Source organism: Scyliorhinus canicula, chromosome 17, assembly GCF_902713615.1.
Source record: "Scyliorhinus canicula chromosome 17, sScyCan1.1, whole genome shotgun sequence".
NCBI lineage: Eukaryota > Metazoa > Chordata > Chondrichthyes > Carcharhiniformes > Scyliorhinidae > Scyliorhinus > Scyliorhinus canicula.
Genome location: NC_052162.1, coordinates 50813436 through 50841361, shown reverse-complemented (window position 1 = coordinate 50841361; position 27926 = coordinate 50813436). Strand labels below are relative to the sequence as shown.

Sequence of the window (27926 nt, the reverse complement as noted above, 5' to 3'; positions counted from 1 at the left end):
GGTGAGCCATGGTTAGTCTGTGTTTTCCATTTTGTTTTTTGCGCCAGGAAAGGATGTACAACTGTTGCAATACATTCATTCGTTCCTTAAATATTAGCCACTGCCTGCCCACCTTCATGCCTTTTCATGAAGTTCCCTAATGTAGCCAACTCACCCCTCGTACCTTCGTAGTTTCCTTTGTTTAAATTTAGGATCCAAGTTTCAGATTGGACTACTTCATGTTCCATCTTAATAAATGATTCCATCACCTTATGATCATTGGCACTGGGTCATTTGTAAGTAGTAAAGATAATTATTGCTGCTATCCAGACACATTTGCAGTATTGGGTTGTTATCTGGAAAGCAGTGATTTGTGCTTACAGCCCTCTTGTGGTCTATCAAAGCCCCCTTTGCCCATTGCTATTGCAGGTATCCACTGCAGGTCTAGCAGTGTTCCAAGAACTTAGCTGCAGTCGATGATTTTTAACCCCTTCAGAGCTGATGAAGAGGATTAAAACAGTCCAAAGATGTGCAAGTTTAGTTGGGTTGGCCATGATAAATTTCCTTTTAGTGTCCAAAAGGTTAGGTAGGGTCGAGGGGTGATGGGGATAGAGTTGGGTTGATGGGTTATGGGGTAGGGTGGGGGCGTGGGCCTAGATAGGGTGCTCTTTCAAAGGGTTGGTGCAGATTCAATGAGCTGAATGGCCTCCTTCTGCACTGTATTGATTCTATGAATCTAAACCTTTGAAAATGTTTCAGAAACAAACAATGTAAATAAAATGTACAAGACTGCCCCCTTCAGTTGGAGCTGCTATTTGCCTGTATGTACATAGACATTGATTATCAATGATCAGATCTTTTTTCTCTTTTCCTTGACTTTCTTTCTGTGTGATAATGAGGCAACACAGTCAGACATTACTGAAGGGTATAGGATAACCTGGCATATCTGCAGATGGAAACCAGAGAAACAATTAACTCCAATTTGAATTAATTATTTGAAAACAAAAAGATTATGGAATGGTGAAAAAGCAAAATAGCAATGAATATGAACAAAATTTTGCAAACACAACAAAAATGAAAACATTTAATTGAATTAGTTAGTTAGCCTGCAAACTGAAATACAGTTTAAGAGACTGTTTTTGTGAAACTCGGAAGATGGATGTTCATCGAGCCAAAAGGGGACCAAGTTCTGAAGCACACTCATTGATTTTGCACCGTATTCCCCAATAAGACCCACACTAATTCTCTTTAAACCAAGAGCAGCATTACTATTTATGCAGTGGTGGCTTAAATATATCCTGCTAGAAACAGAAGTATCATTGCTGAAGTGTTTTTGTCAGGGGAATGAAGAAAGAGTAGATAAGCAGAATTTTCCTTACCTTGAAATAAATTGAGGAAGTGAAGAACAGCTTCATTAATGGATCAAAATAAAGAGAAATCACATCTGCAATTGGAAAAAAAAGTATAAACATCTTGACAAACAGAAGTCTTTGAGAAAGATAGTTTTGGGGAGGCTGGAGAGTCCGAGGAGGCTGTAACGGGAATCGAACCGTGCTGCTGGCCTGCCTTGGTCTGCTAAATCGCTGGCTTTGAAAGCAGACCAAGGCAGGCCAGCAGCATGGTCCGATTCCCCTAACAGCCTCCCCGGACAGGCGCCGGAATGTGGCGACTAGGGGCTTTTCACAGTAACTTCATTGAAGCCTACTCGGGACAATAAGCGGTTTTCATTTCATTTCATTGTGCCGAGAAAGGTTTTTTGTCAAATAAAAAGTAAAATATTAAAACATTTACATTCGACCACAAAAATGACCCGAAAATTTAATTTATTCAGAGGTTGATGAAGACTGATCATTGTCTTAGTCAAAGAACACATGAAGCTATTTAAGGGAAAGACAGTAACAGAAATAGAAAGCAAACAAAGTAGAAAAAATTAGCAAATACCATATGTGAAAGAATCCAATTAAATTGAGCAAATTCATCTCCCTCCCATTTTAGCAGTGATTAGAAATTTACAAATTTACAACTATCTAATTAAAAATATTGTGCTGACAACACATTTGTTATCTCATTCCTTTTATGGGACAGAAGGGAAAGTGAGAGAGATGAGAGCTAGAGGGAAAGAAATCAGTTAAAGTTTTTTTTGAGAAAAACTTCAAATCAAAGGACAAGTGAATTTTCAACTTGAGTTAAGGATCATGTTGGAACGATTAAAAACTGCTCTCGTCCTCTTATGACCTCTAACAAATAATATATTTTTTTTTGCAAAATCAGAAAAAAACCAAAAAATTTCTATTGAGAATCTGTTTCCTGTCTTCAGTTTGCCTTTTCTCAAATAATTCAAATCCAGCTTCACAGTGAGAGTTGCAATCTTTCTAACTAGCTGCTATGTCACTCAAGACCAACCATAACTCTTTACCCCAGTTGAAAATTCGAACCATTTTTGGGCTTTAAAGAACAATTGCTTAATTGGGGAAATCTACCAGCAATCAACTTTTGATATTTCATAGGAAACCTAATATACACACGTCAATAATGCCACAACTCTGCCCAGTTTTGCCGGGTCCTAGGACTTCTTCCTCACCCTCGAACCAAAGACCCATATATTGCTGCTGCTCTTTTTCTAAACTACAGGTTAGTATTCCCCGATGCCAATACTGTTTTTCATGCTGCCAAACAGTAGTACATCCCTCTAACAATCTCAGATCCTGGGACCTTTCTACATTTTGCAGCACCAACATTCCAACTTTTGCATGACCCAGAAACTCCTTATGTTGGGTCGATTTTTGATCTACAGGAGACTCGATAGTTATAGTGGGAAAGCAGTAAAGTGGTTTTGAGGCCAAGATTAGTTCACCCATGATCGTTCTGAATGGCAGAGCAGCTCAACGGGTCAAATGGCTCATATTTTTTATGTTAATTTCCCACTGATGAATGTCTGATATAAAGAAGTTTAAATCCCCATGTGAGCTTCAAGGGCTCAAAACAAATTAATACTTGCATATAAACTCTTTTTATCTTATTATAAGGTAGCCAAATAAGACAGAGATGCCTTGTTGAATTGAAACAAGTTCGTCTGATGGCCATTTTCAAAAAGATTGACAAAACTGATGCAGTAACTAAGGTCTAAGATTCGGACTTAAATATTGTGCAGTGCAATAAGTAAACGTGAGAATTACCTGTTTGATAACCTAACCTCAAACATGAATTCAGATGGAAAAGATTCTATCTGACCAATCTCTTTCACTTTAAGTAACATTTCAAGTGTTCTGCAAAAAACAAATTCTAGAACATGTTGTAGACTTCCAAAAAAATCCTCATGATTGTGGGGTTTCCTGTTAAAACTTGAGAATGGATGAAGAAATTAACTGAAAGAAAATAAGCAGGCACGTGGGGAGTGTAGAACCCAATGGATGAGAAACATTCATAGGACGCATTCATAGGATATAACAAAGAGATTTATTAATATACTCCCATACCTTGAAGGGTCACCCTCCCCGACCTGCACCCAGGGGTTTTTATACTGTGGAGCCATCCCTATTAAGGGGGAAGCTCCGCCCTTAATTACTCATTATGGGTTAATGAGAATTGGATGGTGCACACTCCCTTACTTCCCAGGGGTCCATAACAGGGAAAGAGTTGGGAGTTTGTGGTTGGGAACCTAATGGTTTCTAATTTACATTGATGACTTAAATTCAGAGACGTTTTATATGGAATTGCAAATTTAATTTTGCAGAATCAAATATTGCATATAGGAAGAAAAAGCAGATGGCAATAATAAATCATGAACAAGTTGTAAAATGTATGACTGCTACCTACCAGAGCTTGGTGAAATCCTGGTGAGCAAGGCAAGAATCTGAGTGCTACACCACAAACTATCACAAAAAGATAAGCTCTTCAATACAAAATCCTCACAGCATGAAAAACCTTCCTGAAAAATAATTACATCACAAGTCATAGAATCAAATTTCCAACAACACATACATCCTCAACTTGTTCGATGACCCTATCCAGAATAAGTACTCAAACATATATCTGGTAATACCCAAGTCAAAATGATGTTGGGGAGGTGAAAAGCAGATTGTACTATTTCTTGGCCAAGTTACGATGAAGGGCTAAGTAAAAGTCAAGTTCCAGGTGCTATACCAATGTAAATGCATTAATTTTTTCATTCATGAGATGCGGCTGTCATTGGCTAGACCAACATTTCTTGCCTATCCCAAACAGTCCTCGAGAAGGTGCTGGTAAGCTGCCTTCTTGAATCGCAGCAGTCCATATATTGTAGGAACACTCAGCGTTGGTAGGGAGTTTCAGTATTTTGACCTAGTAACAGTAAGGAACAGTGATTAAGTTCCAGTCCCAAGGATGGTATGTGGCTTGGTGGGGAGCTTGAAGGTGATGGTGGTATTGTCAAGCATCTGCTGCCCATGTCCTTCTAGGTGGTAGAGGTCATGACTTTGAAATGTGATGTTGAAGGAGCCTTGGTAAGTTGAAGTGCATTTCGTATGTGGTACATACTTCTGCCATTGTGCATTGGTAGTAGAGGGAGTGAATGTTGAAGGGAATGGATGGGGAGCTAATCGAGTGTCTTGGATAATGTCAAGCTTCTTGAGTATTGTTAGAGCTGCAGTTGTCCAGGCAAGAGAACAGCATTCCATCATATGCCTAACTTGTGCCTTGCTGATGGTGGAAGGGTTTGGTGAGCGAAGTTACTCACCACAGAATTCCCAGCCTCTGATCTGCTCTTGTAGACACAGTATTTATTTTAAGAACCCCGCTGATGGTAAAAGTGAGGATATCCCAAAGCCCAGAAGGATCATTTGGAACACCGGGTCTTAGTGGTTTATATTTTCAATATGGTATACTGGAAAATATGCAAATCAGGGAGGAACAGTCCAATCGTTTTCTGAACAATTAAAAGAATATTTATTGACTTGAAAGAAAAACACACAAGGATTATAATACACTGTAACAGTACACTTAACTACAGTGAGTGTATATAGCCATCAGTGTATCACATGAAGATACCCCTTTGTTCCCAACTAATTTTCCACGCACATATTGTTGCCCACGTTTGGGAAAACCAGCCTCAGTTTCAGTAAAGGTGTAATCTTCTCGGTTTGAGTTTTGGATTTTAAACCAGCCGCCCTTTTAGCGGTAACTTGCTTTCAGGGGACACTGTTCTCTGCAGCTGGTTGTGGCTGTGATGGTTGCTGCTGCTACTGTGTGCTTTTCATCAGCTGTTGTGCTACGGATGTACCATTTTTTTCCCCTTGATGTTACCCACCCTGTGAATCTGGATTTTAGCACACAAGTGCTAATTCCCTTGTCTCTCCACTTTGAAGTTACCTCTTCTACACCCCCATTGTACTCCCCCAGTCATGTCACATTGGTAAACACTTACTTTTCGCACTGGCACGCTATTTCGCATATCAAAACAACCCTTCAGGTAGCTGCCTTCATCAATTCCCCTTTTTATTACATGCCAGTTTACCTTTTTGACCTTCATTTTCACCGATTCCTGACAAAATGGCTGGTCCAGTTCAATTTCTGATCATTGGTAACCGCCAGAATCTTGCGCTTCCTATTGCTTAATTAAAGTCAAACAGAAATGTACATCTGAAAATTTAATCCCTCCATCCCACAAGAATTGAAAATATTAAGAACCCATGTATTGAGTTCCCACCCAAAAAGTGCGAAAACCTGTCCGAAAAAGGAGGTGGTGGTGGTCGTACCTCTTAGCCCATGGCTACTTTTCATGCGTTCGCAAAGTAAGCCAAGCAGTGTATAGTGACTGACTCTTCTTCGTCAAGCGGTTGGCCATCAGGAGATTCCCCATTGGAAACGTCCAGTGACAGAATCTCCGTTGCAGTCGAAAACCTCAGCCTACTGCATCGTCCCCGTGAGACGGAGCTGGCGGCTCAGTTCCTCCAAAAGGGGATCACACATCACAGGGTTCCTACCATAGAGATGATTGAAGTGCCTCTTCAATTCCGGTCTGCTGAATGGTAGTGCCAGTGACCCATTTGGCCTAGTCTCCGAAGTTGCATACGTGCACGTCACCTGGTATGAATAGTCTAGGTGGGGCATGCTGAACAGGGCAACACCCCAGCTGCTCCTGCCGCTGCATACCTTCCTGTCAATATCAGGCAATGGCAGGCTACAGCAAGTTCCAAGCCACGGTCCCATGAGAGGTTTCGGCGGTGCTATGCTGGTGGTTGCATGGAGCAGTAACAGAAAAATAAGCATGCCAAATGTGTGTCAAGCGACCCAGAGGTCTGCTTGTTCACGCCACACTTGGAATGCTAGGACCAATCTTTTGGCCAACCCATTCAAAGCAGGATGATATTGAGCAGTATGTATGTGGCATATCCCAGTCATCCGCATGAAACTCCTGAACTCCACACTAGTAAACAGTGTTCCATTGTCGGAGACCAATACCTTCAAGATGTTGTGTGTACTAAAAGAGAATCCTCACTCTCGAATGCTTTGACAGCACCCCGTGGATGACCATTTGAAGTGCGTGATGAGGAGGATGATCATGGACCCCTGAAAGGGCCAGCAAAAGCAGCATGGAGAAATATCCACTCCCAGGTAGAAGCAACGGAGCAGGTGGGTGCTTCTGTTGCTCCCCGCACAGCGTTCTTCTGCGATTTGCAGAATCGCAGGACAGTGTTCCAGGCCGTATTTCTACAATGCCAACAAGAGAGCCCATTATTGAATTCTGGTTGACGTTATAGGCGGAATGATACTGTCCTCTTTGAATAATCCCAACAGCGGCACTGATCTTTTCACCTCCACGAATGCCACTGCCTGCGGTGCTCTCCACGTACACCCCTGGTTCTTTTTGAGTAAAGGGGGGCCAACATTGTTGCAAGGCCGAGGATAAGCTTCCCATAGTAATTTACAAGCCCCACGAATGAACGGAGCTCCATCGCGCTTCCCAGCGTGGGGGCCTGTTGGATGACCCACACTTATGTCTTCAACCAGGTGGAGGCCGCTGCTGATCCACGTGATAACCCAGATAGATCACTTTTCGGGTGTGAAAGCTGAATTTTGTTCTGCGGAGGCATATGCCTGACTCTGCAAAGCAACAGAGCACCTCAGCCATGTTATTCAGGTGGCCTCGCTCAGTCATTCATGACCAAGACGTCATCGAGATACACTGCTACGCAGAATATTCTCCATCAGCGCTGGAAAATGCGCAGGCCGATGACACACCAAAAGATAACCTTGTATACGCGTACAGCCCCCTATGCATGTTCACCGTCACGTACCAACAAGACTCCGCCTCCAGTTCCAACTAGAGGTATGCGCAGCTCATATAGAACTTGGTAAACTAGTGACCTCCAGCCAATTTGGCATACAAGTCCTCAATCCATGGCCCTGGATACCGGTCCAGCTTGGAGGCCCTATTCACCATTAATATTATAATCGCCGGAAAGGCGAAATGTGTCATCGGGCTTCATGACGAGGCCAACCGGCACCACCTAGTCCACAAATTTCACCGGCCGGTTGATCCCCAAGCCTTCGACCACCTGACCTCCGCCTCTACCTTGAGCAGTAACACGTAGGAACTTGGCGAGCATGAACATAGTTGGTTACACCATAAGGACCACGTGGATCTTTGCCATGGCTCTGCGGATTGACCCCAACCCAGTCTGGAAAATCTTGGGGTACTTCGACAACACTGCGTTGAGGTCTCCTGAGCCCATTTAGAAAACATTCTGCTAATCAATGCCGAGGCGTGTAGCCAGTCGCAGCCTAGTAAACTGGAGCCATCACTGTTCACCACGATCAGTGGCAAACAAGCGGACTGCTGCCCGTTGACCACTGTGTCACTGTGGTCCCCGCTATGGTGTATGTGACCAATTGAGCCTCGGTGTCCTACAGCAATAGGAACTGCACTCCCATCCTGAGCCTCTACAAAGTGTGCCTTCCAACAACCGAGACGGCGGCACTCGTGTTGAACTCCATTGGCAATGGGGGAACCATTGACCTGAACAGTGACCCTCATGGGGGCGATTTTGGGTGACGCAATGCAGTTCAACTGCAGACAATCATTTGTGGACTCTTCCACAAAAATGTTGTGGGACCGGGGTGGCCAGTTCTAGCCGCGTGGCGGTACAACGAAAACGGCGCCATCCACTGCTCCACTTAATTCTCATTGCCAGCATGGAGTTCACTGAGGCAGACACATGGAAGCTCTGGGAACAAAAACTTTATTTACAGAACTACGCAAAGACTATGTACCCAGGTGGCAGATGGGACTACTGTGCCGGCTCACACTGGGCCGGGTTTGTATAATGATTTCCTCTCCCACTGGTAGGGGGTTCGGCCCCTCAGCAGGGAAGCTCGCATGCCACAAGAATCAGGGGAAGCTGAATCAGCCCGATCCTGTGGGTCCCATGAGGATTACAACACCGTTGATTTAACTTTTTCAATTTCATGCCAGCAGGAAGGATCTCATGTTTCAGCCTCAAGTGGCTGTTTTTTCTGCTTACTGTGTTCCAAGAGAGTATTTCCACAATATTGTGTTGTGGACCTGTTGAGGCTATATACTGCCATGGTGTAGTCAAAACTAGCAGTTGTAAACATTTTAGTGTTCAAGTAGATATTCCCATTTATGGTGGAAGCACAAGAAAGTCCAGTGCTCTACATCGGAAGATTGATATGAATAATTATACATTGAGAGACAGGGTAAAGCTCATCTTTGACACCCAAATACTGCACATTAGTTGTGATCTTCTGCTGAAACAGGAAACATATGCACTATGTAAAAACTACATGACTACTAACAGAAATTTCTTAATATTGTCAAAAACTCAGCTGATGAAGACGGCCAAGCAATTACACAAAGTCCCCTTGATCCTCCTCTTAGTTTGTAATCATTTTATTCAAGCCTCTTTCTAGTTTGTAATCATTTTATTAAAGCACGTTTTCCTCAAAATGCTATTTTGGTGCTCTCAATGTTCTTACCTGTAGAAATTCTTGGGTTCTAATGATGATGTTTAGAAATTCAACAAGTTCTTTTTCTTTCTGCAATGAGTCACCGCTGCAGTCTGCAAATTCTATTGAAGAGGGAAAAATATCTGCTGTAACAAACACCCACATGAACCCTGAAAAAGAACTACCTCAATAGTACTAGCTCTTCAATAGGAAATGGCGCAATCAAGAAACTTCTAAAAATCATATATTTGCAATACAAACTAGAGTTTAGCTATGCTTTAAGGATAGGAGGCTGAAGTACGTCATCAGGGGAATGCAAAAGGAGCACTACACCGGACCTAGAATACTTGCTGGGGCATGACAGGAACTACTTTACTTTGTATTGAAATTATGCTACATCTGGAATACTTGATATGGCTACTGGTGCAGAAAAAGCAACCCAACAAGCACCTGCTACATTAAACAAAATAGTTTCAACTAAACTATATTTAAAATTTGCTTAATTTCTCAACTGAAAATTTGGTCTATAACTCCATCAAATGGAGCATTTCAATCGTTGTGAACAATTTGTTGAAATTTTTTTTAAAAATAGAATAGATCACCATTCTACTGAAAATTCTGCAGGTAAACATTTTATCTTTAAAACTGTTCACAGGATATAAGCAATGCTGATGAGGCCATATTTATTGTCCACCTCTTGATTACCTAGGAAGTTAGTGGATATCTTTTTACTTCAGCCACTGTTGGTGTTTAATTGGAAATCAAAAGATTGCTGGCTAAATAAAGAATCTCACTCAAGTTTTTGGTTTTCCCAGCATCTGTGAATTAGTTATATCATGTTTCACATGAATAGACAAGAATTAAATAGTTCCATTATTGCGTAGGTAGTCATCATAAACTTCACAATTCATTGTGATGTAATGCCAACTGTAAAGTTATCAGAAATTGAATTCAGTATGGAGTTGACAACACTGGAGATAATGAAACCAATTCAATAATTTACACAACAAATTTGAAATGCATCAGAAAGTTTAATTTGAAATTGTAAAGATTTAAAGAAGTTAATATGATTTAATTGTCAGATATCTTGTATGCTAGAAACCGAGATAAACATACACTTGCCTCTTTCACTCGAGTTCAACTGTTGTATTTTATATTTCAACTTGCAGAGGCCCATAAAACACGCGCGGTGAGTTATTATCTTTATTGCAAGTCCTTGCCATACAATTACTCTCATTCCATCCCCTCCCATTATTTACATCCCTCTCATATCATGCCCATCACACCACTATTTCCTATGCCACCCTATATAGTCTGCACCCCCATCACATCCCATATCTCCCATGCAGTTTCCCCCACACTCGTGTTTCCACCACCACCCCAGCACCCCACCTAGCCACCACCAATTATCACTTTGATGCAATCCCTGCCACCCTTCCCAATCCCTCTAGATAGGCTAGTTTGGTTTTTGAGATCTCGTTATTCTTTTTCCTTTTCTTCCACCAACACCACATATCCACCACCATCAACCACACTGTCACATGCTCTAAGCCTCCGTGTGCCCCAGGGGCCACTTACAAAATCAACCCTTCAACAATCAGTAGTGTGTGGACAAACTAAACTGCATTTTATTATAGACACTGTTCCTTTGGGTCGGCCTGCAAAAATGTATTATGAACTACATCTTGTGATATCTAAATGTGTCTTTCGCCTGATGTATTATTTCAGAAGTTATAATTTTCTCTAAATTTCATGTTCCTTTTTGTTTGAAATTTTAGGAAACTGACATTGCCTCACCTTCCTGAAGAGTTTGAGCCAGCCAAAAATCCAGCCGCAGAAGCGCAGAGTCATCTTTTACCCAATTAATGTAATGAAGCAACAGAGGAGATCTCAGCACTGAGCCCATCTGCGCAGGGAACTGAATAGAAAGGAAAACACTTTGAAACACAGAGGAACAAGACTGTATTAGAATGTGCAAAACAACAGCAGCTGAACATCCAATTAGGTAACATCCAGCAGGCTATTTTGTAGGATTAAAAATAATGTGGAAATTCTGCTAAAAATTAGTTAAAATGTCTGTACAGTAATGCAGTGTCCGGCACACAACAGGGGAGCTGAGGCAATCATTGGTCAGAAGGAACTCAACATGGTATGGATGACTGAAAAATTGCAATATGGCTACAGCAAAATCAGGGCTGGGAATTAAACATATTGAGAAAAGACAGAGAAGGAATCCAGGGAGGTTGTGTAGCTGTGCATATTAGTGATAACATAATGGCAGTAGGAAAAAGGGACACAGCTATTAGCATTATAAAATATAATCAATATGGATGGAGGCAAAAGATAGTAAAAGGATCTATCTCACAATAAGTCTAATCTACAAATCACCGAAGGGAGATGGAGAAAGACACATGCAAACTAGGGGATAGATAATCTACATGGGGGATTTCAACTACTCTGACATTAATTAGACAGAAGAGGTAGGATAAAAGGGAGAAGGGAACAGAATTTCTACAATGCGCACAGAACTCCTTTCTAACCCAATATCAAGAAGGTGGCTCACCAAAACCTTCTCAAGGGCAATTCAGGATGGGCAAATGCTGGTCTAGCCAGTGACATCCACATTCCACAAACAAATAGTGAAAAGATCAATAGATCATTGAAAGCTAATTGAGGGCCTGGGAATAGATCTATATTGGCAAATAAAGTTGAGAACAATAATGGGAAACATTAAAAAATATGTTGAACAGCGTGCAAGAAAAATATATTCCTGTAGAAAAGGAAAGAACAAGCTAGACACTAATGGGACTCCATGGATGAATAAAAATGTAAATGAAAACTGAGGGTAAAGAAAGAGGCAGACAGCATGTACATGTACGACAGAGGTGTACATGAAGTGATGAGGAGAAAAGTCAAAACAAACAATTAGGAAGGCAAAGAGGACCAATGAAATAAAACTAAAATATTTTACAGGGACGTCAACAAAAAATGATGGGATTCAGATAGACATTCCACAGTCAACAACAGTATGCGATGGTATAAAACCTTTGCTTTGATATTTACTGGGGAGATAGAACAAGTGGACATGACATTAAATGATAAGATGCGATGAGTAATGGCATAAGTACATTTAAAATAAGATGGGGATGTACTCAATAAATTAATCAAACTCAAAGGGAATAAAACACCTGGCCTGAATGGATTGCATCAACTTACTTTAAAAGAATTTTGGAAAGAGTTAGCAACGGCATTATGCTCATATTTAATAATTCATTAGAAAACAATTTAATATCAGAGGACTGGCAGATAGTTAACATCATTCCTAGGAGGACAGAACATACCCGAGGAATTATAGACTATAAATATAGACTTAATATTATGGTAGAAAAAATAATGACATCTTGACTACAAAAGAGAATAGAACACCTGGAAATGAGAAATAAAGTAATGAATAGGCAGAATCACTTGATATGGTAACAGAGTAGACAATGGTGACGCTGTGATATAATGTATCTGGATTTTCAAAAAGCCTTCCATTATGTGCCCCATTAGAGGAAAAGAAGCTCAAAGAATGGCATAGTGGGAGTAGAGGATAGTAATGCAGGGTGGCAGAAGGTGGGAAGTAGTGTTCCTCAGGAATCAGTGTTGCGACCACTGCAGATAACTATATACATTAACAATTTGGACTTTGGAAGCAAAAAACACTTCCTAAATTTGCAAAAGACAACAAATTCTGGGGGGTAGTTAATACTGAGAGGAGTACAATAAATTACAGAACATTAATAAACTTGCAGAATGGGAAATAACTGGCAAATGAATGTGAAGTAAGACATTTTGGTAGGAAGAGTAGGTTGATCACTTGTTAATTGGAAGGCGAGAGCCTAGATAGAACATAGAACAGTACAGCACAGAACAGGCCCTTCAGCCCTCGATGTTGTGCCGAGCAATGATCACCCTACTTAAACCCACGTAACCCGTATACCCGTAACCCAACAATCCCCCCATTAACCTTACACTACGGGCAATTTTTTTTTTTTTTAGCATGGCCAATCCACCTAACCTGCACATCTTTGGACTGTGGGAGGAAACCGGAGCACCCGGAGGAAACCCACGCACACACGGGGAGGACGTGCAGACTCCACACAGACAGTGACCCAGCCGGGAATCGAACCTGGGACCCTGGAGCTGTGAAGCATTGATGCTAACCACCATGCTACCGTGAGGCCCCAGATGTGGTAAAGGAACAAAGGCATCTCAGAATACAAATACATCAATCACGAAAAATTACGACACTGAGAAATATAATGGAAGGCCGTAAACAATAAATCAAACAAGCACTGGGTTTAATCACTCGAGGGATTGAATTCATAAGTACACCACATTACATGCAGCTCTGATCATCAACTTCTGAAAAAAGATACAGAAGATTTAAAAGGATAATACCAGAAATGCAGGGTAAACATATCAGGAAATGATAAACAGGTTGACTCTCTTTTCCTTTGAAAAAGACTGAGGGGGTGACCTAATAAAGGTCGTTACATTTATGAAAGGCTTTGATACAGCAGATACAGGAGAAAAGCATAACTAGAAGCCCTCTTCCAGTATCTGCGGGGTTTCCGCCTGGTGCTCCGGTTTCCTCCCACAGTCCAGGGTTAGGGGGATTGGCCATGCTAAACTACCCCTTAGTGTCCAGGGATGTGCAGGTTAGGTTATGGGATTATGGAGATGGGTAGGGGTGGACACCTGTAAATGGGCAGAGTGCTCATTCGAAGGGTCTGTCGAAATTACTGCCAGGCATACACGAGAGTACTCTTTGATCAAACTTTATTGACTTGTACAAGGGAAACAACTCAGTGGAACTCACTGCATTGCTCGGTCGGAGTCCAGCGAAGGAGAAACACAGAGCTTTTTCAACCAATAGGTTTGCAGTTGCAGTCTAATCCTTCCTTTGCATGTCAATTATTGCACACCAATAATATCACAGTTAAACATTCATTTTAAACCAATGAAAGGACAGTAACTCTAGCCAACAGAAAACAGGGCAAATGGACCAATGGAAAAACAAGCATTTTCAATCCTTCATTTGCATACTTATCTCCCCACCTTCCCTTGGACGTTACTGTAGGTTACAGAAAGCACATTCTTGTTTTGGTTATCTCCATCATTCTATCTCTACAGACCCACGTCATTCACTAAGAAACAGTTTATTATGGATTCCACAGGTCGGTGCAGACTCGATTGGCCAAATGGCCTCCTTTTGCACTGTAGGGTTTCTATGAAATCCAATAGGGAATTCAGGAGAAACTTCTTCAATCAAAGTGTGGTAAAAAGGTGCTACTTGCTGCCACATGTAGTGGTTGAAATGAATTGCATTGATGTATTTAAGAAATAAACTGGACAAACTGGGCAGCACGGTAGCTAGCATAAATGCTTCACAGCTCCAGGGTCCCAGGTTCGATTCCCGGCTGGGTCACTGTCTGTGCGGAGTCTGCACGTCCTCCCCGTGTGTGCGTGGGTTTCCTCCGGGTGCTCCGGTTTCCTCCCACAGTCCAAAGATGTGCGGGTTAGGTGGATTGGTCATGCTAAATTGCCCGTAGTGTCCTAAAAAGTAAGGTTAAGGGGAGGGTTGTTGGTTACGGGTATAGGGTGGATACGTGGGTTTGAGTAGGGTGATCATTGCTCGGCACAACATGTTCTGTTCTATGTTCTAACAGATGAGAGAAAGGGATTAGGTGTTTCTGATGGAAGATGTAAAAGAGAAAAGATGGTAGGGGGCTCAGGTGGATCCCAAACACCAGCATGAACTGATTAGGCTAAATGGACTGTTTCTGTCTCTGTTGTGGATATCGGACTACAAGGAGTTTACTTCTTCGGAAGCCAAATGGGAGCATTTGAAAGTTGCTAAATAAAACCTTTAAAGAAAAAATTAATGTTCATCTGCGTTTTCTTCAGTATAAATACCAATCGCAGGTAGACTAAATGAAGCAGGAATATTTTTTGCTCTTTTGAGGAAGAGTGCCACACGCCTCAAAACATATACAATTAGTTGAAATCAGTTTCAAACTACTATACACAAATATTCTGAATCACATCATTTCAAATATTACTTAATTTGCCTCACCTCTATGCGATCAAAGTTCTGTAATAGTTGTGAAAATGTAGTTAACTGTTCCAAAGGAAATGTTTTGCTCTGCATCAGGGAACAGGACAATTCTGTCAAGTGTGGAGTAGTGCTGACAACCGGAATCAATTCACGATGCATCTTTCTTTTCTGAAAAAACAGAACACAAAGCTAAAGCCCAATCACTTCTTAAGATTACAACACACTCAGTGTCAACTTCAATTTCATACTTTTTAAGGGCTTTTACAATCAACATATTGTGGCTAATAACAATTGATTTCAAGACATTTTTACAATACCAATTTTCCCACTTTACTATTGAGAGATATCAGAATAATCTCTGCTGTACTGGAGCACATTCAGGGAAAGCTGGGGTGATTTACCTACCCTTTTCCGTGTCGGAGGCTCTGTTAAATTCACCAACTCTAGGGTTCCAGTTAATTGCCTGTAACCATTTTTCTGAACCTTTTCAATGACTTTTTTCCAGAATGAATCAGACACCTGAAAGCTCTGTAAGACGACAGGAATATGAACTGATATATGTTGTAATGTTCAAAAAGTACACCGAAGTTCAAACACATTAGATTTTTAAAAATCTTTAAACTATAATAAAAACAGAACCATTAGAAATGTACACACCAGTTCACATCTGTGAAGGTCAGCATTTTAAATCTAAATTCCATCAGAATTACTTTGCCTTTGATACATGGACTGAAGTTTAACCCAAATTAGGCGCGGTTGGATTTAAACCAAACAACCCACAAACAGAACGTTGGGCGCGATCTAATGGCCATGTCGTGCTTGACGGGGAGGGAGGGTCTCAGTGCAGAGGGTTCACCATGACATCCCCCTGGACTTTGTGTACCCATAACGGGGGCAGCTCCAACTCCCGCCTATCAGTCCCACCATCCACTCATAATTCACACTGACCGTGGCGGTCTCTGGCTGTGCGGCCGAAGCCTACTGCTAATATGAATGGCAATCATAGTAAAGCGAGCGCTTCACATCTCCCAAGTGGATTCCTGTGGGCAGTGTCGGAGGTAGAAGTTACTGCCTAGCATCCCAATCGGATCGATAGGCCTAGTCTCTTTGCTTGAACACTGGAGGACTCAACACCACAGCTGCACCAGCCAACATCTGAACACCCAGGGGCTAGGCCTCAGCACTGGGGACATTCCTGGAACCAGAGGGTGGGTGCGTGCAGCGACGAGGGAACCAGCGCCCGGTCCAGGATACGCTACGAGCGTGTCTGGGCTACAGGGTCTGAGGGCCGCTGCTGTGGCCAGGGATGTGTGGGAAGGGCTGGTTGGATGACACCCTGAGGGACGGCTAGGGATGTTGGGATTGGGCAAGCAGCCATTGGGGGCTGGATGGTCCAGGGATGGAAGCCATTGCTGGTAGTCAGTTTCTCATCCTCTCCAATTCCTTCCAGATATTACACAAAATGGATGATATCTTGGACACCGCAGAAGGTGCCCTCGTGGTGCTGCTGGCAGGCCAAGGGGCAGATGCTGGAGAAGGCAGGGGCAGCAGTGCGACAGGCTCGAGACAGCAGCCCACATACAGGGCCCAGCCCCACACATTGAAGACCCAGCCGCCCTTCGGACCCAGAGGGGGCAGCACGGTGGCACAGTGGTTAGCATTGCTGCCTACGGCGCTGAGGACCTGGATTCGAATCCTGGCCCTGGGTCACTGTCCGTGTGGAGTTTGCACATTCTCCCAGTGTCTGCGTGGGTTTCACCCCCACAACCCAAAGATGTGCAGGATAGGTAGATTGGCCACTCTAAATTGCCCCTTAATTGGAAAAAATAATTGGGTAATCTAAATTTTTTTTTAAAAAGGAGGGACCCAGAGGGGAGGCTGGTAACGACCCAAGCTGTACAGGCGTCGCTGGTCTTTCAAATAGTTGATGGACAGCGTGTGCTATAGGAGGCTCCGCCTTAATAAGGGTACAGTGCCTTGCAGACTTGGCACCACCTGGAGCAGTACCCACTCCCGGTGGCCGTTAAGGTCACCGCATCCCTCAACCCTTACACCTCAGGATCATTCCAGGGCTCGAGCGGAGACTTGTGCAGCACTGCACAAGTTACAACCCATAATTGCGTCCATAATTGCCTGGGCAGTTAACTACATAAATTTCGACCTGGACCAAAGCCAACAGGGTGCCCAGGCAGAGATCCCTCAGCTCTCCAACTCTGGATCATGCACATGTGTGCACGCTTCCCAGGGAGTGTATGTGACAGCTACATCCTGGGGCAATTGGAATATCCCCAGCCCCTTTGAGGACCATCCCAGAATGGCCGGTCGGCTCTGGGGGGGGGATAAGGGGCTACCTGCTTAGGACATGGCGAATGATGGCTTTGCCAATGCCCGATGGGGAGACCTGAAACAGCGAGGCCTATGTGGCCACCCGGGCAGTCATCGAGTGGTGCATTGGACTGCTCCACATGCAGTTCTGATGCCTCAACCACTCTGGTGGTGCGCTGCAATACACCCCCCACAGAGGGTCACCTCTGCTTTGTAGTGGTCTGCGGTGCCCTGCACAACCTGGCACAGCAGCAGAGCGATGTGCTGGAGGTGGAGGAATATGCAGCCACCTCAGTGGAGGACGATGAGGAGGCACTGGACCAGGTGGGGCTGTAGGACGAGCCCGAGGACCCGTAGGACCAGCCGAAGGATGGATGACATGCGGCAATAGCAAGGGGCCAGCATGCCCGGAGGGCCAGGGAAGCCCTCATCCTCTCATAGGACGTGGCTTCATCTGTCATCTCACTCCCAACTCATCACCCACCGTCGCACCAAACCCGTTCCCTCATCACCCACCCTCCCCATGTTACCGTGCCCCCATCCACCCCACCTGGGTCTGTGATACATCACTCCAGGGTAATGGGCCTGTGTCTCCAGTGTCACTGTAAAAGGTAGGTGGGTGATGACCCGCTGTGAGCTGAGCGCTGGTGGTCCTCAATCTATGCCATGGTCTATGCCTGTCTGCTGAGAGCGTGCTCACACCCATCATCTGCACGTTGCACGCCTTGGGGGGGGGGGGGGGGGGGGAAGGGGGGGGGGGGAAGAGAGAGAGAGAGAGAGAGAGAGAGGCTGAGGACCTTAGCCCACTTGCCAGTGGCACATGCCTCGCTTTGCCACCCTGTTCTGGAGGCTGACTCCAAGAAGCATGGTTGTCGGAGGGGCTGCAGATGCCCGTGTCACCTTGCTCTGCCAACCCTGGTAGCACCCCAATGTATGCACCATGATGCCAATCCACTCAGTGACTGGGACCATGATCTGGTGTGCTTCAGCAATGCCCAGCCGAGGCTGGGATACGTCCTCCAGTGACTTGGACATGCTGCCACGCCCCTCAGCCATGGCTGTCTCTGACTGAGCTATGCCTTGGACACCTCAACTCGTGCTGCCAACATCATGCACCAGACTCTCATTCCGGTTCTCACCCGAGCAGTGTTAACCTCGGTGTCACGCATTGCCGTGAAATCTCCTACGCCCATAGCCTTTGGGACTCCTCCAATTGGCTACGAAGCTGGAGGGTCATAGACACCCCCCTCTGAATCTCACAGCTGCACCCCATCGACTGCAGCAACTCTGGGTAAATCTGGTGAGCGAATCAGGATCTGACTAGGACACAGCTGGGTCCTGGGAGCCTGCAGACCCTCAACTGCAGTCTCCCGTGGATGTTCCTGCCTCCACCTGATGTGGATACGGAGGCTGGGGATTGAGGGTGATTTAGAGATGTGGATCAGAAATTGGCTAGTTGAAAGAAGACAGAGAGTGGTAGTTGATGGGAAATGTTCAGAATGGAGTTCAGTTACGAGTGGCGTACCACAAGGATCTGTTCTGGGGCCGTTGCTGTTTGTCATTTTTATAAATGACCTAGAGGAGGGCGCAGAAGGATGGGTGAGTAAATTTGCAGACGACACTAAAGTCGGTGGAGTTGTAGACAGTGCGGAAGGATGTTGCAGGTTACAGAGGGACATAGATAGGCTGCAGAGCTGGGCTGAGAGGTGGCAAATGGAGTTTAATGTGGAGAAATGTGAGGTGATTCACTTTGGAAAGAATAACAGAAATGCGGAATATTTGGCTAATGGTAAAATTCTTGGTAGTGTGGATGAGCAGAGGGATCTCGGTGTCCATGTACATAGATCCCTGAAAGTTGCCACCCAGGTTGATAGGGTTGTGAAGAAGGCCTATGGTGTGTTGGCCTTTATTGGTAGAGGGATTGAGTTCCGGAGCCATGAGGTCATGTTGCAGTTGTACAAAACTCTAGTACGGCCGCATTTGGAGTATTGCGTACAGTTCTGGTCGCCTCATTATAGGAAGGACGTGGAAGCTTTGGAACGGGTGCAGAGGAGATTTACCAGGATGTTGCCTGGTATGGAGGGAAAATCTTATGAGGAAAGGCTGATGGACTTGAGGTTGTTTTCGTTAGAGAGAAGAAGGTTAAGAGGTGACTTAATAGAGGCATACAAAATGATCAGAGGGTTAGATAGGGTGGACAGCGAGAGCCTTCTCCCGCGGATGGAGGTGGCTAGCACGAGGGGACATAGCCTTAAATTGAGGGGTAATAGATATAGGACAGAGGTCAGAGGTGGGTTTTTTACGCAAAGAGTGGTGAGGCCGTGGAATGCCCTACCTGCAACAGTAGTGAACATGCCAACATTGAGGGCATTTAAAAATTTATTGGATAAGCATATGGATGATAAGGGCATAGTGTAGGTTAGATGGCCTTTAGATTTTTTCCATGTCGGTGCAACATTGAGGGCCGAAGGGCCTGTACTGCGCTGTATCGTTCTATGTTCTATGTTCTATGCATCAGCAACTGTGTGGTGCTCACCAGATTGTGCCCCAGAGACCTGTGCACTACATTCGCCACTGAAGTCTGTCTCTCGGCACTGGTGGAGGGTGGAGTTGACAGTTGTGATGCATCTATGGTAGTTTCCTCATATTCCCTCCAAAGTCTTTTCTTGGGAAGTGGGAGGGCTGCCCCAGACAGGTCAGCACCATCAGATGGAGATCATGCAGGGAAATGGACAATGAATGAGAGGGAAGGATCATCAACAACTCACGTGTGATTGGTCATCTGGATAGTGGTCAATGGATCCTCACTTCTGTGCCATATGCCAACGTCTATGTCTATGCGTGATACCCCTGCGACCTCCAAGGCCCGTTCCTCATAGGGGGTGGAGACTCCCATGTCCGGTATCCCTCCCTTCTTCTGGACCCTCTCGATTCTGCTGTGGGCCAACATCTCCTGCAGTGACCCAGAGGGCATCAGGAGCTGCACACTTCATGCATTGTGAGGTGGCGGGGAAGATGTGGACAGCACTGCTGGTCAAGGCAGTGCCAGGGGGCCGTGCCTACTCACCCGTGCAGTCTGGTGGAGGTTGCCGATTTTCTTAGGAAAATGGGTGCCAGTCCTCCTGATGACGCTCCCAAGGCTGATGGCCACTGCCACGTCCTCCCAGGCAACATTGGCTGCCCTGTGACTGACCCTCCGAGATCCTTGGGGGAAACATGGCATCCCGCCTGGACTCGAATCCCTGAATCGTGGGGTCGGTCTCCTCAGTGGCATGGCTGCATGCTGTGTGGGTTTTGCTCTGCGGGATCGGTTTAAGTGCTGCTCCCCCTTGTTAGCGAGGAGTTGACAGGTGTGGTACTGGTGAATCAGCCGGCGGGACTACCATTTGCGGCATGAGGCCCATGGGGCCTCGTTAAGCGGACCAATTAACATTTGATACTGGTGACGCTCGCGGCAGTTCCGGCTCGCTACCACACTGAGAATTTTTTCTGCTCAATCGCACCCATTATCTCTCTCACTTGGAAACAGGTTGCAGGAGTAAAAGGACCTAGTAATATAAATCATATCTCCAAGACAACAATTCAGGGATATGAATTTTCCATAGTTTTTAGATCCCTAGGATTCATTTTAACACTATTTTATTCTGCACAATACAAGTAATTCACTTTGTTTTTGCATTCCAATACAATATACATCCATATCAAAGGCGTGGGACCATAACAACCTGATGGCATATTTCAAAATATCAGAAACTATTTCAAAATTTCATAAAGGGTTACACTGCTGCCTCACAGCACCAAGGACCAGTGTTTGCTTCCGACCTTGCTAGACAGTGCGGAGTTTGCACATTCTCCCTGTATGAGTGTGGGTTTCCTCCGGGTGCTCCAGTTTTCTCCCCAGTCCAAAAGTGTGCAGGTTAGGTAGATTGAGCATGCTACGGTGGCGCAGTCGGTTAGCCTGCTGCTTCATGCCGCCGAGCTCCTAGGTTCGATCCCAGCTCTGGGTCACTGTCCGTGTGAAGCTTGCACATTCTCACCGTGTTTGTGTGGGTTTTGCCCCCACAACCCAAAGATGTGCAGGCTAGGTGGATTGGCCATGCTAAATTGCCCCTTAATTGGAAAAAATGAATTGGGTACTCTAAGTTTTAAAAAAAGACTGAGCATACTGAATTGCCCTTTAGTGTTCAAGGTTAGTTGAGGTTATGGGGATGGGGGCGGGCGGAGGGAAGAGGAAAGTGCAGACTTGATGGGCCAAATGGCCTCCTTCTGCACTGTAGTGATTCTATGATCAGAAAATAACATTTGTTCATACATCCTTCCCTCATCTGGAGTTAGAAGTACCTTCCAATCTACAAACGTCTCTTACTAATTGCCTACGTTGATCATAAATGGTATACTTCAAACAAATAGACTTTAGGGCAGCACGGTGGTTTAGTGGTTAGCACAACCGCCTCACGGCGCTGAGGTCCCAGGTTCGATCCCGGCTCTGGGTCACTGTCCGTGTGGAGTTTGCACATTCTCCCCGTGTCTGCGTGGGTTTCGCCCCCACAACCCAAAAATGTGCAGAGTAGGTGGATTGGCCATGCTAAATTGCCCCTTAATTGTAAAAAATAATTGGGTAATCTAAATTTATTAAAAAAATAAAAAATAAAAAAAAACAAATAGACTTTGTGAATGCAAAATAGGCTAGCGTTAACACAAAAGTAGCGCACTGTGTAGGTATAACATTGTAGTCATTATACAACATTGCAATTAATTTTTTGCAAAATTAGTACTTTGAAAGGTAATATTTCAGGGAACAAAATTCTGTCAATAGCACATCCATAATTGTGCTCTTCCTATGTATAATTTTTTAGGTATCAGTTAATAACTTCAAGGTTCCAGCATATTTATTTTAGATGCGATCAAAAGCTCATGTTCGTAAACAACAGGCTTTTAAACTTAGACACAAATCTGCTCTCACAACAGTATCTATAAGAGGGAAATCTGAGGCACATACTTTTGTTCAAAGTGATATATTGCCTATTTGATAATTTATTTAAAATTCCAAATTCCTTATCTACAAGAGACCTGAGTATCAATATACAAAGAACATGAATTTTAAAAATCAATTAAAAAACCCACAACACATTTGTCTTTCAGAAATTTAAAATTTCCGAGTAGCCAAGAAAGCAATCATAAGTAAAGATTTCAAACTCAACTATTGTGAAAGAGTACCTCAAAAGAAAAGAATCCTTTGCATAGGACAAAGTTGGCTAAAACCACCAATAGAATAACCAACTGAATCCCTGAATTTTATATTGATTGATAAATTTTAAGATTTAAAAATAACATAAAGACAACACATACCTTGGGTTTTCCAGGAAGTGTCAAAGAAACATATTCAGGTGCATGGATTTTATACAGCAAGAGAAGGGCCACCAGGTGTGGCTGCATTCCCTGAAAAACAGATTACAACAGATTATGGACAGCAGAACTTCAATTCCCAGTAGTGGGATACAGAGTTCCAAATTCCCACTATCATCGGTGCAAGAAAAAATGCTTCCAAATTTCCCTCCGAGCTCGAATTTAAAGATTGTGCCCCTTATATGAGATAGACCAGAGAAAATGGTTTCTCTGCATCGATCCAATTTAATCTGTATCATTTTACAGACCTCAATTTGATGACCCTTTAACTTTATAAACAAGGGAATACAAACGAAGGTCCATATTCATAATTTAATGTTTTGAACATCAACATAATTTGGCAGAATCTGAACCACATCACATCCAGGGCTAATATATCTTTTCTGGATTGTGTCCAATGCGGCATACTCCAGAAGGTATTTGATCAAGTCTCAACTCCGAAGACCATGACTCACAGGTCATGAGTCATTTTCTTTTCTTTTTGTTGATGTGCGGTAGCTCTCAGCTATTTGCATACATGGACTCAAGTCTGTTTGCTCCCATACAGTTCCAAACCCTGCATCATTAAGAACGTAATGACACCAGTAGCAGATTTTTGATTAGTAACAAAATGGTGTGTTCAGGAATGAATCATGCGAACTGCAGGAATCTAGTCTCATCAAGCATTACTGGGACAAATAAAGTCGCCATAATCCCAGATGATCATAGGCTGCTTTCCCTTAAAGGGGGAAGAGTTGACTGGTGGTGATTTAACCTGAGGATGATCACACCTCAGGCGAGGGGAGAGGTTGAGAAGGTGGTGTCTTCATGAATGTCAGACGGTACGGAAATTGAACCCGTGCTGTTGGCTTTGCTCTGCATCACGAACCAGCTGTCCTGCCAAACAGTGCTAAACTGGCCCCAGGGCAATATGCAGTTAGATACAGTGACTTGACAAAATGGGTCTCACTCTTAAGCCCAATAGGACACTACCGATAAGTGTGTTGCCAGTCAGCCTGTGGCTTCCTAATAAGATTGCCTCCAATTGTCTACACTGGAAGTTGGATCCACACTTAGAAAGTGAATTACGATGCCCACATTTATTTCTTATACGATTGTTGCAGCCAGCAAATGGAGGAAAGTTTTAGAAAAGTACATTTACACTTGAATCCAGAGCCTACGAGATGAAAAGCCATTTTTTAAAATCCTTGGAACCATGTAGTCTCCCAGAACAAAATTAATCTATATTAAATGTTGAAGTCAGTTTACTGTTTACTTTCTCGTGAAAGAATTTGCCTGCTGATTTGATTTGAGGTATCGAGGCACAATATAAAGTATGAAAAAACATACGACAAATACACAATGTAAATACATAGTCACGGACATCGGATGAAGCATACGGAGTGTAGTATTACTCCATAGAGAAAATGCGTGGAGAGATCAGATCAGTCCATAAGAGGGTCATTCAGGAGTCTGGTAAAGCGGGGAAGAAATTGTTTTTGAACCTGTTATGTGTGTCCTCAGACTTTTGTATCTCCTGCCCGATAGAAGAAGTGGAAGAAAGTATAACCCGGGTGTGATGGGTCTTTGATTATGCTGCCCACTTTCCCAAGGCAGCATGTGGTATAGACAGAATCAATGGATGGGAGGCGGTTTCACGTGATGGACTATGTTCATGACTCTCTGTAGTTTCTCAGGGTCTTGTGCCAAGTAGTTGCCATACCAGGTTGTGATGCAGCCAAATAGGATGCTTTCTATGGTGCATCAGTAAAAAGTGGTAACAGTCAATGTGGACATGCCAAATTTCCTTCGTTTCCTCAGGAAGTAGGGGAAATGTTGTGCTTTCTAGGTCGCAGTGTCAACATGGGTGGAACCAGGACAGATTGTTGGTAATGTGCACACCTAGGAATTTGAAGCTGTCAACTATCTCCACTTCTTGGGAAGAGCAAAATAGCTTGGCAGCCTTTCAATAGGTTAGGCCACATAAATCAATTTACTTCTTCAAATACAATCACGTTGTGCACACCACCGCCAGCTTTGACAAAATGGAAAGATAGATTATGGAAAACTGAAAAACAGCATTTGCTGAACATCAACTGTTTCTTTGTCCACAAATCCTGCCTATCCTGCTGAGCATTTCCTGTTTCTATTTCACTTCCCTTTAACTAGCCCAAAGAATCATAGAATTTACAGTGCAGGAGGCCATTCAGCCCATCAAGTCTGCACCGGCTCTTTGAAAGAGCACCCTACCCAAGCCCACACCTCCACCCTATCCCCATCACCCAGTAACCCTACCCAACACTAAGGGCAATTTTGGATACTCAGGGCAATTTAGCATGGCCAATCCACCTAAACTGCACATCTTTGGACTGTGGGAAGAAACCGGAGCACCCGGAGGAAACCTACGCACACAGGGGGAGAATGTGCAGACTCCGCAAAGACAGTGACCCAAGCCTGGAATTGAACCTGGAACCCTGGAGCTGTGAAGCAATTGTGCTAACCACTATGCTACCGTGCTGCTCTAAGAAATAACGTTGCTGGCAATAGCAACAATCAAGTTGGTCTATGGTAAACACGGCAAGTCCTGACGCCCTGAGCTTAACAGATGTTGTGTTATGACCAAGGTGGCAACTGCTTTCGCTCCTTGTCTTGTGCCAAGCTCTAATTTACGAGACTGTGGACCTTTTTGTCAGTTGTTGAACTTTTCCAGCCTCTTAAGTTACTTCTGTGGCAAGGAATCCATGAATTCTGTTGGTTAGGTGACTAACATGTAGCTCAGAATATTGCTAACAGTGCAGGGTTTGATCCATTTTCAGCCTGAGGTAGACTTTGGAGTCTGCCTCCTCGCCCTGCCGCATAGTAAAGTCACAGCATAATGAATGGTTTTGCGGCCCTTGAATAACCAAAGATGCTAACAGAGAAGGCAAGTTTTTTAAAAAACGTATTTGTTCATGGAATGTGGGCATTGCTGATGGTCCATTTATTGCCTTTCACTAATTACCTATGAGAAGGTGGTGGGGAGCCCCCACCCCCCCCCCCCCCCCCCCCCCCCTCTTGAACCACTGTAGTCCTGGTAGTGTAGGGACACCCACAGTGTTGTTCGGAAGGGAGTCCCAGAAATTTGACCCAGCGACAGTGAAGGATTGGTGACATAGTTCCAAATCAGGATGGTGTGTGGCTTGATGTGAAAATGAAGATGGTGTTCCTATGCATTTGCTGCCCTTGTCCTTTTTGGTGGTAGAGGTCACAGGTGCTATTGAAGGAGCCTTGGTGAGTTACCGCAGTGCATCTTGGAAATGGTGCACACTGCTGCCACGGTGCATCAGTGGCAGTGGATGTTGTTTTTTTGTTTTTCTTTTAATACAAAGCAAAGATGAACCTGAACATACACAGGAACTATATACATCAGGTACCATTCATTATACACATCAGTTACAATTTACATTTCTCAGCAAGTGTCTAGTTTTGGCTAGGCCTCCTGCTCCCAACACACCCTTTCCTCCGCCTCGCCTTCTTGCTATCTGACTTGTCTTCGTTGTTCGTTGGATCTTCCAACCTGGACCTGTTGGGTGGCATGGTGCTACCTACACTGTTTCGTGTTAGGTATGATTGAGCTCCCTCCTTGCTCTCCCCCTTCTCTCTTTTCATTTGTGTCTGTTGTTCTTCTTTGGTGGAAGTAAATGTATAAGGTGGAGGAAGGAGCGCCAATCAAATGGGTTGCATTGTCCCAGATGTTGTTGAGCTTCTAGAGTGTTGTTGGAGCTGCACTCATCCAGGCAAGTGAGGTCTGCCTGGTAGATAGCGATAGCCTTTAGAGAGTCAGATGGTGAGTTACTCCCTGCAAAATTCCCCAATTCTGACCTCATCTTGTAGTCACAGATATTTATATGGCTGATCCAGTTCAGTTTTTGGTCAATATAACTACCAGGATGTTGATGAGGGAATCAGCAATGGCAATGCCATTGAATGCCAAAGGGAGGCGGTTAGATACTCTCTTATTGGAAATCGCCATTGTCTGGCATTTAAGTGGCAAGTAAAATTGACACCAAACCTGAATGAATTCAGGGCTCGCTGCCTCTGCACATGGATGGCTACAATACCAGAGTCATAAATTGTGCTGAATATTTGTACAATTGTTGCAATCCCAGGTTCTTTTAATACTGCGCAAGTTAGATACCAAACTGATAGAAAGCATGAGGAAAGTTATTGATCGAATACAAATAAGAAAAGTGAACTATTCTACACAAGGCAAAAAGGTTGGAAAGAACCAAACACAAACTGTCATGTGAGAGTACCTTTAAGAAATGGGTGTTTATAAATCGGTGTGCATATAAGTATCTGTAGTGAGAGTACCTTTCAGAAATGGATGTTTATTACTGCAGTGATATCATAGAGTGGGTGGAGCTGGGCTGTCTGTCAGCTTTTTACTTTTGTTTTAGGCTGTTTGCTGCAGGGTGTGTTTTAGTTTCGTTTTCAGTGTTGGAGCTGAAGCCAGACAGAGCAGGTGTACTGTTGATCTCTGCCATGAAAAGACTATCTCTTGATCATTTGGTGAATTCAGAATTATAAATGTTCTCAGTAATGAATGTAAACATAATGTGCTTCTGTTAAAAGGTGTTTCTTTTGTCTTCTGGATGTTGTTTGGGAAGTTATTAAGGATTATTTAGTGTTGTATTCTTTGGGGGTTGTGTCTGCATTGATGGTTGCTAAGATGTTCACTGTATGTTTCAAAAAGGTTAACTTGAGTTCATAGAAGAAACATTGTTTTGCTTTAAAAAATACTTTTCCATTTCTGCTGTACTGCACCTGTAGAGTAGGCCGTGTGCTCCCCATACCACAATCTATTAAAAGTTATGGGTCAGGTGAACTCAATGAACTGCGAAAAGTTGCTCGCCCACAACCACTTTCCCCTCCATTTCCACATGTCGAATTGCCACCTCCAGACACCTCGAAAGACGAGGCCACCAATCACACCTCCCACTCACCTGTCAAGACACCGTCATCCTCTCCACCACCTCTCCAGCGGTCGACGAGGATCAGATGCAAACCTCTTTCTATTGGATTGGCTTAGTGAACTTAAAGACTTTGTGGGGTGAGTATATTGTGGTTGCTTATCAGGTGTGATATTCTAGTTTAAGTGGGGAGTGTGTTGTGGACAATGGCTCTTTCAGAGGCTCAGAAGTTTTTG

The 27926-nt window shown here is 43.9% G+C and overlaps 1 protein-coding gene across 5 annotated transcripts in view; it reads right to left on the bottom strand.

Moving 5' to 3' along the window:
• LOC119951755 (ADP-ribosylation factor-like protein 6) overlaps window positions 1–27926 on the bottom strand; it is a 204383-nt gene that overhangs the window by 51969 nt on the left and 124488 nt on the right. For 4 of the 5 annotated variants that reach the window (XM_038775083.1, XM_038775080.1, XM_038775082.1 and 1 more), the window contains 7 exons: window positions 22703–22792; window positions 15434–15556; window positions 15047–15196; window positions 10723–10843; window positions 8956–9047; window positions 3796–3907; window positions 1359–1423 (listed from right to left, as the gene is read on the bottom strand). In XM_038775083.1, the coding sequence (XP_038631011.1) occupies window positions 1359–1423; window positions 3796–3907; window positions 8956–9047; window positions 10723–10843; window positions 15047–15196; window positions 15434–15556; window positions 22703–22792 (753 nt within the window). Of the gene's footprint in view, window positions 1–1358; window positions 1424–3795; window positions 3908–8955; window positions 9048–10722; window positions 10844–15046; window positions 15197–15433; window positions 15557–22702; window positions 22793–27926 lie in introns of those variants that run through there. The other variant, XR_005457672.1, reaches the window with a different exon arrangement.